This window comes from Hippoglossus stenolepis, chromosome 15, assembly GCF_022539355.2.
Source record: "Hippoglossus stenolepis isolate QCI-W04-F060 chromosome 15, HSTE1.2, whole genome shotgun sequence".
NCBI classification, from domain to species: Eukaryota; Metazoa; Chordata; class Actinopteri; order Pleuronectiformes; family Pleuronectidae; genus Hippoglossus; species Hippoglossus stenolepis.
Window position 1 is genome coordinate 24,295,589 of NC_061497.1, and position 15,969 is coordinate 24,311,557.

The window sequence follows — 15,969 nt, forward strand, 5'->3', positions numbered from 1 at the left end:
CAGCCCTTCATCTTTGTCCCATCAGGTGTCTCAGCCTTTTAGTCTCAGACACTTAGTTCTGGAAGCTGTCGAAGCAGCAGCTGAGATCTTATATGTTCAAGGTTCTAATGTAGACTTTGAGACCAGAAGGTGAAACAACACAGAACGTCTGAAGATGTCTCCCACACCCTCCCAGTGTATCTCCCTGACCCACGTCACCCATTCTAACAGCACATCCATGAACTGCTGTGACTCTGTTACATGTGTTCGCATCCTATTGGATAATTAGGACTAAAGCATTCATTCCTAAATCACATAGTTTCATACGTCTGCCAAAGAGTTGAGGTTGGTGTCTCTGTCTGGAGCATCGAGTTAGATATGAATGAGCGTAGACACTACACTGCTGTTGGTTGGCCATAAGTAATAAAGAAGAAAATACTAATCCAGGCTTTGTGATCTGAATTCACTGACCGATGAATATTATAATAATTTTTGTGATGTTTCCAGTATGAGATTTTACATCAAACCATAGAAGATGTGTTAATGTCAGTTTGTTTTTACTGGTGAAATATCACAGATCCAACAGCGTAAAGTTCAATAGAACCAGAATATCTTTTAAATCATATTTACACATTCACATCTTTATACAGATTATAATATGTATTGAAAACCCAAAGTTCTGTGAGATATTTTCCGCTTTAAAAGTAAAACATTTTTTACTATAGACAATTGATCAGAGAAAATGTACAACAAAGATCCCCAGACAGTAAAGATCCAAATATGGTGAAAATGTCAAATGAATATTTTAATCATGAAAACTAACAACAGACTTAGCTTCACACTTATTATACAAATAAACTTTTCTCCAAATATTTTAGAATATATATATATTAAATCTGGTTTAAAGCCCTGAACTTTTAAACTTGAAAACCAGGTTTATATATATTCTTTAGATATAAAAAGCTTTCCTAAGTTCACCAACATATTCTTCCATCATGGAGTTTCTTCATTTAATAGATTGTATCTACACGTCTGCAGGTGTTTATTTCTTATAAGTTATGACGGTTGAGTTTTTAGTGAAGAGAATAAACCTGTTTGGTGAATGTAGGACCTGGAGCTCGACCCTGGTTCAGTTCTGCTTGTTCTACTTCTCCCTCAGTTGGTTCTCAGATGAAAATACCCTCATTGCGTCCGTCTCCCCTGCGGACGTAACAGAGGACCGAATGAGCGAATCCGAGTGGGCGTGGTCTAACGCAGTTGTGTTTGTGGGGAAATGAAATTTGTTTTCACTTTACAAATATCTTTAAAATATTAATGACAAGCAAAACTTTGATATTTGACACGTGTTGTGAAATAAAAGCACATAATTTCCTTGTTTATTCGCTTTGTGTCGTTTTAAAGAACAAATCACTGAAATACCGGCTCATAGTTTCATTCACTGGAAGAAGAAGCTTCCATTGTAAAACAGCTTTAGATGAGTTTAACTTATCTCTGCTGGAGTTACAAAGTTCATTCTTTATTACTTCAGCGTTTAACCTGATTTGTTTGTCACGTTTCTTATTACGACACATTAAGTAAAGAACCTAACAGTTAAACTTCTTTTAATTTAATTATGAATAAAGTAAATTATCATCAGTTACATCGTGAATGATGTAACTGATGATAATCCTGCTCCAGACCATAAAAACATCTCACACTGGATCAGGAGGACAGATCCCAACTGGTCCTGATGCTGGAGACACAAACCAGGTCTGATGGACCCGTTGGGCCGAGTTACAAGAAAGTGTCAGACTGAAGATACTGAGATGTTCCTCACGTGTGCTGGTCACTAACATCTCATCTCTAGTGGTAGACATGTTCTCCTCTTGTTCTGAACCGGGACAGAAGTTAGTTTAATACAGTTTCATAAGATCAGGACAGTTTCCAGTGAGGTTCCTTCAGCCTGGATCAAAGGTCCTGGAGACACGTCACTGCCACCTGGTGGAGGATCAAAGGTCCCATCACCTGGTGGAACCTGTGACTTCCATCTTTCTCCATCTTGTTCTTTATATAAACGGATGTTACTCATGAAGTGAGTCTGAATGAACTGAGGATCACTGGACGATCCAGGATCTGTACTTTGTGTTGCAGCGGTAAACTGGTGTTTCTAAGGGGGACAATCAGCTCTTCAGGGCCGGTGAGTGGCTCTTAAAAGAGCCGTTGGGTGGTGGTGAGGACCGGGGCGCGGCTCACTTCTTGCCGGCGGCCTTCTCGGTCTTCTTGGGCAGCAGCACCGCCTGGATGTTGGGCAGAACCCCGCCCTGAGCGATGGTGACCCCCCCCAGCAGCTTGTTGAGCTCCTCGTCGTTGCGGACGGCGAGCTGCAGGTGGCGGGGGATGATGCGGGACTTCTTGTTGTCGCGGGCCGCGTTCCCGGCGAGCTCCAGGATCTCAGCGGTCAGGTACTCGAGCACAGCGGCCAGGTACACCGGAGCTCCGGCTCCCACGCGGTGCGCGTAGTTCCCCTTGCGGAGCAGCCTGTGGACGCGGCCCACCGGGAACTGCAGCCCGGCCCGGGAGGAGCGGGTCTTGGCCTTAGCGCGGGTTTTACCGCCGGTCTTTCCTCGTCCAGACATGTTCAAGCTTCTGTGGCTTCACTGAGATGAACGGATGTGACGGGCACAGCGCCACTGCAGCTTATATACAACTCCAGCTGCTCGCTCATTGGTCACAAGCAGCGTTAATCAAATCCTCCAATCAGAGAGCGTTTCCGCTTTGTGCTCAGACTTCAAAGTAAAGCTCGGTTATACCGGAAGTTACAGTGATATATTGAACGATGAGGGTGAAATCAAATAATCACCTAATATTTTATCATTTCAGTTCATAATACAGAATATTTCGTATAATAATAATAATAATAATAATAATAATGATAATAATTATACATACTGTTGTCGTTTTTAGTTGTATTGGCATTTGTAAAAGTATTTTTTAGGGATGATGTTTAAGATCTTCTCCATAAAGTTTGATTCACACTAAATATTAAAGTCTTCATGAAGAACTGAAAATAAGAACATTTGTTTAAACTGGTGAGAATGGATTAAAACATATTTGTATTTAATCTTGAACCTTAGTTCAGGTTCCGAACAATATTGTAACAAAACAAGTTTAATTTTTGTTGAAAAAACGTCCAAATCAAAACTATTCTTTTCACTTTTCTCTAAGTAATTTATAATAAAACTTCCATTTCAACTTTGTAAACCAGTTTTTGTGACATTTTGTCTCTAGATTGCTTCGTCAGACTTTGCTTTTTCAAAAATAGATTTTTTTTAGAACAATAACAATAAAGTTCAACCTGTGCAACAAAAGTCCATTAGTGAGTCTCTCATCAGTACCAGTTGCTGTAATGAGCCGGTTTCCCCACATCTTCTCAAACTGCAGCGTTGTTTCTGTCTGTTCATGTTTAGTTTAGATCTGTACTTTGTTTTCAGAGCAGCCGGAAAGTTAATCTCACAGAGGAAGTGAAGAAGATCTCATTTTCATTTGTTGGGTGTGTAAACTGATTTCCTCCTGTTTATTATGATGTTTTGTATATACTGTTAGGGAGGAGTGTAAACCATTATACCTCACTATATATTATCTCTGCTTATGCTTACTATTTCTGCTTGTGTAAGTGCCAAGATCAGGGCCACAAATCAGAGACTGCTGGTCTCCCCCCACCAAGACCTCGAAGAGGCCTTCAACCTGTGTCTGGGTCTTATCTCCTGGGATTTTACTATTCACTCCGTTCACACACACAGTTCACATACGTACACACACACACACACACACAGTTCACATACGTACACACACACACAGTTCACATACGTACACACACACACACATCTCTTCACTGCATCTGCATGCAAAGCACAGGCCTGCAGCTGTTCCTGTGTCCTTCCCTCTGCAGAATGCTCCTCACTTGCTGTAGGATTGTCTGACCTGAACAAAGTCTTAAAAGATTCTCTAATGTCTTTATTTCAGAAGTCTCTCCAGGTCAAGTCTCCAGCACAGGTGTCATGCTGGAGATTTCAATGTTAAAACACAGACAGATTTCTCCTCATCTGTGAATCCAAGAGCAACATGGCGTCTTATCTTCTCGGGTTCTGGTGGTGGATCAACGTCACAGCTGCTGTAACACATTTCTCCATCTTGCAGTTCTAGACTCTCTGTGTATGAACGTGAAATCATCATGGAAGCTAGTTGTGTTTGCTCCTTCATTGATGAATTAGACTAGAACTGTTTCAGACTCAGTGTTTGAGGCTGATCATGGTGAGATGAACTCTGCTGATTCCTCTCGTTCAGACTCAAAGCTCTGGAAGTGTTCACGTCCAGCTTCTATAACCCAGGACAGAACCTGTCTTTATGTCACACAAGCTGTATACAGCTTTTATCTGTTCAGTTACTTTGCTGCTGTGTGAAGTGAGTTTCCTCTGAGGATCAATGAAGTTGCAACTGATCTTAACTCTCTTTGGATATATATAGATTTCTATTAGACAAATACAAGATTTGAACAGAAACGTTTCCTCTATACGTGTGAACTTTGTTTGTAAACATCTTCTGCTCCAGAAATGAATGGTTCTTATGTAAACATGCTTCACTCCTCCCACTAGTGAAGTTATGATAGATAATGTACAGACTCATTTATATAGTTAGTGTTTGTTCCTTGTCTTGTTCTCCTGCAGCTGAACCACGTGTCTTCTCCTGATGTGATGCACCTGAATCAGTCTCACTGTAACAACATGGATCTCATATGCAGGTGGAACTTGCTGCTTCACGGAGGGGGAGTGGCTCTTAAAAGAGCCGTTGTGTGGTGAGCGGAGTGCGGGCAGGTTACGCTCTCTCCCCGCGGATGCGCCGGGCCAGCTGGATGTCTTTGGGCATGATGGTGACCCTCTTGGCGTGGATGGCGCACAGGTTGGTGTCCTCGAACAGGCCGACCAGGTAGGCCTCGCTGGCCTCCTGCAGCGCCATGACGGCGGAGCTCTGGAAGCGCAGGTCGGTCTTGAAGTCCTGAGCGATCTCCCGGACCAGGCGCTGGAAGGGCAGCTTGCGGATCAGCAGCTCGGTGGACTTCTGGTAGCGGCGGATCTCTCTGAGAGCCACGGTCCCGGGCCTGTAGCGGTGAGGCTTCTTCACGCCGCCGGTGGCCGGGGCGCTCTTCCGGGCGGCCTTGGTGGCCAGCTGCTTCCTGGGAGCTTTCCCTCCGGTGGACTTCCGGGCGGTCTGCTTGGTTCTGGCCATTTTCCTCTCGAGTCCGTTGTGACGATGCAGCGGAGAGAGGCGTCTTTTATACAAGCTGCCGCACTCAACTCGGCGCTGATTGGTCCTGGCCGGTGGACGCGCGCGCTTTATCTGATCAACGATTGGACAAAAGGAATTTGAAAGTTCAAAGTAAACCAATCATCCACGTTGGTGGGTTTTGGCCTCAACAATGACGTTATATTGATCACGTGATCAAAGATTCAGAAACTGTTCAAATGTACTTTCTGTAGATTTTAGAGCCAAACCAGTAACAGTACAAGTACACAGTACAAGTACACAGAGTAAATACACAGTATCAAAACACAGTATCAATACACAGAGTAAATACACAGTATCAATACACAGAGTAAATACACAGTATCAATACACAGTATCAATACACAGAGTAAATACACAGTATCAATACACAGTATCAATACAGTATATACACAGTATCAATACACAGAGTAAATACACAGTATCAAAACACAGTATCAATACACAGTATCAAAACACAGTATCAATACACAGAGTATATACACAGTATCAATACACAGTATCAAAACACAGTATCAAAACACAGTATCAATACACAGTATCAAAACACAGTATCAATACACAGAGTAAATACACAGTATCAAACAGTATATACACAGTATCAATACACAGAGTAAATACACAGTATCAATACACAGTATCAATACACAGTATCAATACACAGAGTAAATACACAGTATCAATACACAGAGTAAATACACAGTATCAATACACAGAGTATATACACAGTATCAAAACACAGTATCAATACACAGAGTAAATACACAGTATCAAAACAGTATATACACAGTATCAATACACAGAGTAAATACACAGTATCAAAACAGTATATACACAGTATCAATACACAGAGTAAATACACAGTATCAAACACAGTATCAATACACAGTATCAAACACAGTATCAATACACAGAGTATATACACAGTATCAATACACAGTATCAAAACACAGTATCAAAACACAGTATCAATACACAGTATCAAAACACAGTATCAATACACAGAGTAAATACACAGTATCAAACAGTATTACACAGTATCAATACACAGAGTAAATACACAGTATCAATACACAGTATCAATACACAGTATCAATACACAGAGTAAATACACAGTATCAATACACAGAGTATATACACAGTATCAAAACACAGTATCATACACAGAGTAAATACACAGTATCAAAACACAGTATCAATACACAGTATAAATACACAGAGTAAATACACAGTATCAAAACACAGTATCAATACACAGAGTAAATACACAGTATCAATACACAGTATAAGTACAATTTTACTCAAGTATTATTTGTTCTATTTGAGACGTGTAAAAGCAGATGTGTGGTTCATCATCAGAACAGTTGGGAAGTTTTTATGGAGATAAAGAAAGTATAACAACAGAAACTATAACGTCTCCTTTACTTTTATGTTTTAATACATGTTTGATAGTCAGAGGGATCTGAGTTTATTGGACAAAATGCCATCACAGAGTTGATGTTTACATCTCATCCAGTCGATATTTAGGACTTTAATCATCTATAAAATCACTGTAAACTAGTTTGTATGGAGTTTTTTACTCGTTCTTTCTTTTTCCTGCAGCTCATTTTTTAATACGTGTACCAATCTTTATTATAAACCCAGATCCATAGACCAAACCTCCATGTTTTCTATCTTTCCTTTGTGTAACTTCTCTAGTTGTTCCCCAAATGAAAGTCACTGTGATATTATTGACTCTTTCTTGTTCCGTCTGTGGGAGGAAAGATGGTTAATAACGATAAAAATAGACAAATGTCCTCATTTTAAAATTCTAGTTTTGTATCACATTGATTTATTTTCCCATTGTTGTAATTCTTCTTTATTTCCTATTCTTTGGTATCCCAATTTCTTTCACAGCAGTCACACTTATGTTAACACATGAAATTGTCATTTTATTGTGGATGCTGATCACAGGTCGTGTTTCCTTTCTTTCAAACCAGACTCCCTCTGTTTGTTGTGGTTCAGTTTTGCACCAGAAGCTTCTTCATACAACTGAGGTGTTCATTTACTAGGTTTAATGTGATTAGGGTTTTGATTAGGATTAGGGTTACCCTAACCCTTTGAGTTTTAAATGATTCTGTTAAAACACCGACATTAATTTGAACTGTTGATTAGACATATAATAAATTAATTAAACCTATGGATTCTGGTTGGAACCCAGAAGTATATATATATATAAATAAAATGAAGAGCTTTCCTCCGATCTAAATTCTCCACGTCATAAACGGTCTCAGAACATTCTCCAGTAATGTTATTTTTCACTCATTTAGTTTCTTCATATCATTCAGTGTATAATCTTCTTTCATCAGAGTAACATGTCTGCAGGTGTTTTAACTGATAAGTTATGACTCTGGAGTTTTCAGAGCAGAGATTAAACATGTTCGGTAGAACCAGGACCTGGAGCTTCACCCGGTTCGGTTCTCTGGTGAGTCCACACCAGCTGTTTGCCGCTTCCGTTCGTCTCATCTGCGGACGTAACAGAGGACCGCGAGTGAGTGAGCGCGGCCTGAACCATTTAGTGAAGTGTTCCTGTTTAAGGACTGAATGATATGTTGATTTCCTGTGGACTCACTTTGTCCATCGAAGGTTTTATTGAGTCGTTTATGATTTATTATGAGACTGAGCTGACTTTAAAGATCAGCTCCGTGTTAGTTTCTCAGTTTGAACTGGACGATCCAGGATCTGTACTTTGTGTTGCAGCGGTAAACTGGTGTTTCTAAGGGGGACAATCAGCTCTTCAGGGCCGGTGAGTGGCTCTTAAAAGAGCCGTTGGGTGGTGGTGAGGACCGGGGCGCGGCTCACTTCTTGCCGGCGGCCTTCTCGGTCTTCTTGGGCAGCAGCACCGCCTGGATGTTGGGCAGAACCCCGCCCTGAGCGATGGTGACCCCCCCCAGCAGCTTGTTGAGCTCCTCGTCGTTGCGGACGGCGAGCTGCAGGTGGCGGGGGATGATGCGGGACTTCTTGTTGTCGCGGGCCGCGTTCCCGGCGAGCTCCAGGATCTCAGCGGTCAGGTACTCGAGCACAGCGGCCAGGTACACCGGAGCTCCGGCTCCCACGCGGTGCGCGTAGTTCCCCTTGCGGAGCAGCCTGTGGACGCGGCCCACCGGGAACTGCAGCCCGGCCCGGGAGGAGCGGGTCTTGGCCTTAGCGCGGGTTTTACCGCCGGTCTTTCCTCGTCCAGACATGTTCAAGCTTCTGTGGCTTCACTGAGATGAACGGATGTGACGGGCACAGCGCCACTGCAGCTTATATACAACTGCAGCTGCTCGCTCATTGGTCACAAGCAGCGTTAGTCAAATCCTCCAATCAGAGAAGACAACCTTCCCCCGGGCCCCGCCCTATCACAGTCGCCTCAGGATAGTGACGTCACTCATCACGTCTCCCAGCAGCCCTCTTTTTGGCGGATGATTTAAATTTATAAACACAGACAGAATCATTTCAAGAGGCTAGCTAACACTGTTAGCCTAGCTTAGCACAAAGACTGGAGTCCAGAGGAAACTGTTAGCCTAGCTTAGCACAAAGACTGGGATATAGAGGAAACACACATATTTATGTGAAACTGTTTTTCTGCACTTCCTCCAACGTCCAGCAGGTGCTGCTGTGACAATACACAATAAGAGTCCTGCTACAATCCCTGAGGAGACTTTCACAATAAGATCCACCATCAAAACGCAAACTACACATAACAATAAATAAACACACAATATTGTTTAATATGAAACATGGAATAACTTTCAACACAGTTAATACAACATTTCTTACTTTCACCACCAAACTTCAAAAACTGGCCTGTTGTTTTAATAATAATAATAATGATCACTAAACATTTAAATAAACATTAAACACTTTAAACAAATAAAAACAGAGAAACCAGAGGAAAGAAGATGATTGTTTGAGCTAATCATCAAGCTAACGCTAGTTAAGTCAAGTTGCTGTTGAAAGTTTTTCAATAATCGTTTTAATTCTTTTGAATTTTGGCAACATATTTTAGGATGGGTTTAATAATTAAGACAGAAAATAACGTTACAAGAAGTAAATAAATCCAATATGTTCACAGTAATTTTAAGATCATTTATCTTTAATTTGATGAGGTTTATTGTTGTACTTAATTCACTCAGCTAGTTGATATTTTTCTAATATTTAAAATTTTAGAATCTTGTCTCTCAGATTTCGATTTGAACATGCTGATGATTTATTGTTAAATTCTCATCAAAGTTGTTTTGATAAAAGTTCTTTATATTGTAGTGTTCTTTATCTTACTGCTGTGAGTTCAGTGCAGGTGGAAGCTTCGTGAGGAGCAGTGGACTGATCGATACACTGATCACTGAACTAATCAGAAACCTGCAGGAAGTTGTGACGTGATGTTTGTCAGCAGCTGAGCTGGGTGAGAAGCCCCGCCCTCTCTCAGGTGTGTCATCCAGAGGCGGGAACAGTCCTCGCACCTGAGTCGAGGGAGCAACCGGTGATGTCAGCAGCGACTGTGCGTTCTGATCCTGAGGAAGCAGGAGAGTCAGTCTCCACCTTCCTGCTCTGTCACAGTTTGATCACCTGCCCTGCCCTCCCAGCCTCCTTAGCAAGCGGGGCCACAGGGCCTGCCCGTCCTCCCCCCGCCGACCCGGGGAGGCGGTCTCGGTTGGGGGAGGAGGGCCAGGGCGGTGGGCGGAGCCTGGAGGCGACGCAGCGAGGACTGGGGCTGACGGAGGACAGCGTCTGCTGGCTGCCGTTCAGAAAGGACGAGGTGTTGGAGCCCTGATTGCTGCGGTAGTTGTAGTACGCCTGCCAGCCCTGACGCTTCCTCTTCCAGCGGCAGCGGAGGATCCGGATGAAGGCCTGAAGACGCAACACGAGTCGCACCACAAGTTAGAGACCAACACAGTACATGTCACTGCTGAAACCACTGCCCCGAGATACAGGCTCCGAACCTCCAAACCTCCAAACCTCCAACTAGTCAAGCTCTTACCTTTGACGCTCTGTCAGTAGTATGAGTACTATCAGTAGTAGTAGTAATAATAGAGTAGTAATAGTACCTGTTTGAACTCACGGCTGTAGCAGGGGTAGATGATCGGGTTCAAACAGCTGTTGAAGTATCCCAACCAGAAAATAACTTTAAAGAAGGTTTCAGGAGGACGCAGGCTGCTGTTGAACGACCCTGCAGACACAAAGAATAACACAGGTAAACAAACACACAGGTAAACAAACACACAGGTAAACAAACACACAGGTAAACAAACACACAAGTAAACAAACACACAGGTAAACAAACACACAGGTAAACAAACACACAAGTAAACAAACACACAGGTAAACAAACACACAGGTAAACAAACACTCAGGTAAACAAACACACAGGTAAACAAACACACAGGTAAACAAACACACAGGTAAACAAACACACACGTAAACAACACACAGGTAAAACACAGGTAAACACGGTAAACACACGTAAACACACAGGTAAACACACAACGAAAAACACACAAGTAAACACCCAGTAAACAAACACAGGTAAACAAACACACAAGTGAACAAACACACAGGTAAACAAACACACAGGTAAACAAACACACAAGTAAACAAACACACAGGTGAACAAACACACAGGTGAACAAACACACAGGTAAACAAACACACAGGTAAACAAACACACAGGTAAACAAACACTCAGGTAAACAAACACACAGGTAAACAAACACACAGGTAAACAAACACACAGGTAAACAAACACACAGGTGAACAAACACACAGGTAAACAAACACACAGGTAAACAAACACACAGGTAAACAAACACTCAGGTAAACAAACAAACTGTAGACTGTAGTTTGTACCTTGTGACTTGTGACTTGTAGCCTATTTGTAGCTCATAGCTTATGACCTGGAGACGGCCACTACTACTATTTCCAACATGGCCGCAGCGTGTATAAGTCAGGCTGCCTCCATAATTAAAAAACGTTAAATCTTTCGCTATATGATGAAAATCATTAAAAGGAAACTGAGACCAGATTAGTGAGTTTTTCTTCCTCTCTCCTTCACTAATCTCCTTGTTTTCTTCAGTTTCCTCTCATTCTGCCGGCTCCCTGGTTCCCTCCTCGACCCCTGACCTGCAGACGAGCAGGTGATCTGCGGTGTGTCCGAGGATCTCAGAGGATTTGATGGATCAGGTTCTTCAGATAACACAGGCTGCTGAGTAGGAGGATTATTTCCCCCTGCATATGGACTTGTAAGGTCATCCTGTTCCCCAGGCTGCTGTCTCTGACTATATATGAAGAACTTCACAGTGAAACCTGACGTCTGTCCATCACGAGAAGAACGAGTGACACCTGCAGCAGGTTGAGTCTGATGTGTGAGTGTGAACATCAGAAAGTTTCCTCCTTCTCTCCCTGAGCGTCTGTTCTCTGTTCTCTGCTGAGTGGGTTCCATCTCCTGTGAGAAGAACTGACTGAGAGTCAGCTTCAACTGTCACAACCAGCTGCAGCTGAAGAGTGAAGCTGAACTGAGATCAGTTCAAAACACTCTGAAGTTATTAAAAACCAGAGTTTATCTCCAAGATTCAGCAGGAAACTGTTAAAACATGAATAATTCTGAACAGTTCGGTGGATTTGTTACAGCAGCAGCTCTTCAGGGTCAGGAAGCAGAGGATCATGATATGTGATGATGAATCGTCTCAGGCTCTGATCTGATTCCTGTTCTCCACAGGATGAACCCTTCAGACTCTATGATCTTTCCTGTAATCTGCAGTGCGCACTCTGACAGTGAATATGAAGTCACCTGGGTCGTGGCTCCGCTCTGTAATTTTATTAATATTGAGTGATGCAGCGTTTTCTTTCTGCTGAGTCATGATCTGCACTGCGTCCTCACGAAATCAGCAGTTAGTACAGACTCCTTTTCATTTTCACTTTTCATTCAACGTCTGCGTTTATTTCTTGGACTGAGTGAGTTTCTACTCTGTCGTGATTCGTTCACGTTCTGCACCGGAACACAAACTAATTTAAACCTGCGTGTCTTTATTCTCACGATATATTTCTGATATTTTTAGAATAAGAAGCAGCAGATTCCTCAGAGAGACTCAGACGTGCGACCCTCTCTCCTCTCGTCTCGCCACCATTTTTCTTCCTGTCAACGCTATGAGCGCAATGCATGATGGTATATATTGCTTGGTTGTACACTACTCCTGACTCCCTCCACTATATAGGGTATGAATAAATTTAAAACACTACAAAATACAGAATACACTATATGGTGATAGGTGAGGGACTTGGGACACAGCTTTGGACTCAAAGATCAACTGATTAGATTTCAGGGTCAAAGGTCACCTCATATGAGTCAGGAGAAAACGGACAGAAACGATTACAGGGAGATGATTCTAACTTAAATGGAGTTTGTTTTGTGTTGAGCAGAACTTGATGTTTCCTGCTCATCAGAAAAATCTTCTGAGTTCCTGATTTCCTAAAAAGGTTCCTGGAAAATTCCTGGAGTCTTAAATCTGGTCTGAGATCAGCTCTCACCATTAAGCAGGAGCCATAATAACATTTATGTAAGTGTAAGACCCTGATGCAGCTTCGCAGACGCCATCCAGATGAAGCGCTACCCACAATCCCACAGCTGCACGTGACCTTTGGACCACAGCTGATTTCATAAGAGAGAATAAACGGCTCTAAACTTGACCGTGAGCGAACAGATCTTTTGATCCTGAAGAGAAACAGACCTGTGATCAGTGGATCCAGACAGAGTTTAAACCTTCCTTTATTTTGACACGGCAGAGGCGGAGCCTAAAGATGGTGGTGATGACAACGATGTGATTGATTTCTTTGAAGATTCTCAGTCATCCAGGTCATGATATCTTCATGTTCAACTCCTGAAGAAATCATTACGTCATGATTAAACCACAGCTAATAAACTACAATCACAACTTCCTGTGGTTTTCATGACATCATCATTACATCTCCTTTCCCTGCCCCCCCCCCATTCTGCGTCTGATTTAAACTTTCACAATAAGACGTGTGTTGAATTAATGTTCTCGTGATTTTAGGTGTTTTATCTTAGTTTTGATTCTTATTTCTCTGCAGTTAAAATGAAACATGAACTTTTATGGAACTCGACCATGAATCGTACGACGAGGTGTGAAGAAGGTGAAGACATACCGATGGGCAGGACGAGGAAGAAGGGCAGCCAGCAGAGGATGAACATGCCGACCACCACGCCCAGCGTCTTGGCTGCTTTCTTCTCTCTGGAGAACTTGAGCAGTTTGACGGACAGCGTGCTGCGTCCGGCCGAGGCTCCGGGACAGAGCTCGTGGTTCTGCTGGTTCCTGCAGTGGATCCTCATCGTGAGCTCGTTGGAGTCCTCCTGACGCTCCTTCATCACGCCGGCCTCCAGGTTCTTGGTGGTGCGCTTGGCCACGATGTAGACGCGGCAGTACATGGCGAGGATGACAGCCAGGGGGATGTAGAAGGAGCCGAGCGAGGAGAAGAGGGTGTAGAACGGCTCCTCAGTGATCTGACACTTTGAGTCATCCTGTGGAGATGAAGCTTTGTAGAGTTTAGTTCACGGGATCTGATCACATGTGACACGGCTCCTGATCTCAACTGACTCTGTTTATCATGTGTTTAAAACGGTCTCATGTTTGTTTCCGACTCGTCATGATGCTGCTTGTTAACGTCTCATAGCTTAAAGTCCTTAGAAACTCAGGAAGCTCTGAAGACGAGTTTCATGTTGATTCCACCTTAAACAGACACTTTATTTATTCTTTAAATTCTCAGAGGAAGATAAAGTTGCAGACGGAGACGTTGTTGTCTTCAGACTTTAACAGCTTAACTGGCGGCGTGTGGTTGAAAAATAGGATCCTTTAACTACGCATCAGTCATGTTGTGTGTCGTACCTGTGATGGCGGCTGCTTCCAGCCCAGCAACGGCCCGATGGAGATGACGATGGAGAGGATCCACACGCCCAGCATGGCGAGCAGCGCCCGCTTCTCTGTGACGATCATTGGGTACTGCAGCGGGTATCGAACACCGATGTAACGATCGATGGAGATGGCGCACAGGGACATGATGGACGCCGTGCAGCACAGGACGTCCACCGCCGCCCAGATGTCACAGAAGATCCGACCAAACACCCAGGAATCTAAAACCTGTGGAGACAGGAAGAACCCGCGTCACTTCCTGCTCAGGCGAACAGCGTTCATGAGTCGTGACGACGTGTCAACACCGACTTCCCCCCCGTGGCCCCTGACCTCTCGGGACCCTGAGTCCTGGTTCATTAAAGATCCGTCCATGTCCTTTCCTCTATTCATCCTCTTTCTAGCTCTGTTTCCTCTCCTTGTTTTAATCATTGATTAATCATATTAATCAGTTAAAAGTTTGTTAGTTATTGATCCTATAATAAATAACTGATCAGCTGTTTTCTCCTGATTCTTAACAAACTGAATCTGTCGAATAGAAAACACAAAAATACAAATATCTGTCTTGTGTCTCTCTTCAGATTCTCTCTGAACACATGAACCATGGTCTTCATCAAACCACCAGCAACAGACGGGTCCCTGACCTCCAGGGTGGCGGACACCGGCAGCACGGTGGTCCCCAGCAGCAGGTCCGCGATGGCCAGGTTGATGATGAAGTAGTTGGTGGGGATCCGCAGGTGTCGGTTACAAACCACCGACAGGATCACGAGCACGTTCCCGACGATGGCGAACAGGATGAAGGAGGCCAGCACCATGCCCACCGGCACCGCCCGGCTCAGGTCCAGCGGGGCGGCGCGGGGCTCGGAGCCGTCGCTGCGGTTCGAGGTGAGGTTGGAGTCCGGCAGAGGGGGCAGCGTCCCGGGGTGAAGGTCCGCGGAGGAGTCGTTAGTCCACAGACTCATGCTGACTGTTTACCCGGACCCGGTACCGTTCAGCCTGTTCACCCTCTTCTCTCCGTCGCTCTCCTCAGAACCTCGAAACATTTAAAATCTGACATTTTCAATAAAAACCCACAAAAAATTAAATAAACAAAGACGTCTGCACGTGTGAAGAACCGCGTCCTGTCCGCGGTGAGGTCCGTCCGCTCTGCCGGAGAACAGCGCTCCTGTCCGGCTCGGGACAGCAGCAGGTGGAGGTCCGGGCTCACACACGATCCGCAGCCGGCAAAGAGAGCTCCTCCTCGGGTCAAGTGTGAGTGAGGAGCCGGTCAGAGAACCGTGTCCTTTTATGGTCCAAGTGTCCAATGTGGGAAAGTTCAGTCTGAAAAACACGAGTGCGTCATAGATGGATAGAAGATGGACAGATAGATAGATAGATAGATAGAGAGATAGATAGATAGATAGATGGATAGATAGATAGATGGATGGATAGATAGATAGATAGATAGATGAGATAGAGAGATAGATAGATAGATAGATGGATAGATAGATAGATAGATAGAGAGAGAGATAGATAGAGAGAGATAGATAGATAGATAGATAGATAGATAGATAGATAGATAGATAGATAGATAGATAGATAGATAGATAGAGAGATAGAGAGATAGATAGATAGATAGATAGATAGATAGATAGATAGATAGATAGATAGATAGATAGATAGATAGATAGATAGAGAGATAGAGAGATGAATAGATAGATAGATGGATAGATAGATAGATAGATAGAGAGAGAGA

The 15,969-nt window shown here is 43.5% G+C and overlaps 4 protein-coding genes across 4 annotated transcripts; all 4 read right to left on the minus strand.

The window, feature by feature from the left end:
• Positions 1-668: 668 nt before the first annotated feature.
• LOC118121962 (histone H2A) lies at positions 669-2,640 on the minus strand. The gene has a single exon (XM_035178308.2). The coding sequence runs from the start codon at positions 2,592-2,594 to the stop codon at positions 2,208-2,210; it is 387 nt and encodes a 128-aa protein (XP_035034199.1). The 5' UTR covers positions 2,595-2,640; the 3' UTR covers positions 669-2,207.
• A 2,136-nt stretch (positions 2,641-4,776) lies between these two features.
• On the minus strand, positions 4,777-5,256 carry LOC118121964 (histone H3). Its single transcript, XM_035178311.1, has one exon. The coding sequence runs from the start codon at positions 5,239-5,241 to the stop codon at positions 4,831-4,833; it is 411 nt and encodes a 136-aa protein (XP_035034202.1). The 5' UTR covers positions 5,242-5,256; the 3' UTR covers positions 4,777-4,830.
• Positions 5,257-7,983: 2,727 nt separating this feature from the next.
• Positions 7,984-8,552, minus strand: LOC118121963 (histone H2A). The gene has a single exon (XM_035178309.2). It carries the CDS (start codon positions 8,520-8,522, stop codon positions 8,136-8,138), a length of 387 nt encoding a protein of 128 aa, XP_035034200.1. The 5' UTR covers positions 8,523-8,552; the 3' UTR covers positions 7,984-8,135.
• Positions 8,553-9,113: 561 nt separating this feature from the next.
• Positions 9,114-15,538, minus strand: LOC118121959 (alpha-1A adrenergic receptor). Its single transcript, XM_035178306.1, has 5 exons — positions 14,879-15,538; positions 14,214-14,465; positions 13,477-13,849; positions 10,365-10,486; positions 9,114-10,167 (listed from the first exon to the last, which is right to left on the minus strand). Exons 1-5 carry the CDS (start codon positions 15,194-15,196, stop codon positions 9,871-9,873), a joined length of 1,362 nt encoding a protein of 453 aa, XP_035034197.1. The 5' UTR covers positions 15,197-15,538; the 3' UTR covers positions 9,114-9,870.
• Between the last annotated feature and the right edge of the window lie 431 nt (positions 15,539-15,969).

Excerpts from the sequence above, each read along its gene's own strand:
- LOC118121962 (XM_035178308.2), bottom strand. The coding sequence starts at position 2,594 with ATGTCTGGACGAGGAAAGACCGGCGGTAAAACCCGCGCTAAGGCCAAG.
- LOC118121964 (XM_035178311.1), bottom strand. The coding sequence starts at position 5,241 with ATGGCCAGAACCAAGCAGACCGCCCGGAAGTCCACCGGAGGGAAAGCT.
- LOC118121963 (XM_035178309.2), bottom strand. The coding sequence starts at position 8,522 with ATGTCTGGACGAGGAAAGACCGGCGGTAAAACCCGCGCTAAGGCCAAG.
- LOC118121959 (XM_035178306.1), bottom strand. The coding sequence starts at position 15,196 with ATGAGTCTGTGGACTAACGACTCCTCCGCGGACCTTCACCCCGGGACG. Across the intron at positions 10,487-13,476 it reads CTTCCTCGTCCTGCCCATCG|GGTCGTTCAACAGCAGCCTG; the intron begins GTATGTCTTCAC and ends TTGTGTCTGCAG. Across the intron at positions 10,168-10,364 it reads ACAGCCGTGAGTTCAAACAG|GCCTTCATCCGGATCCTCCG; the intron begins GTACTATTACTA and ends TTGCGTCTTCAG.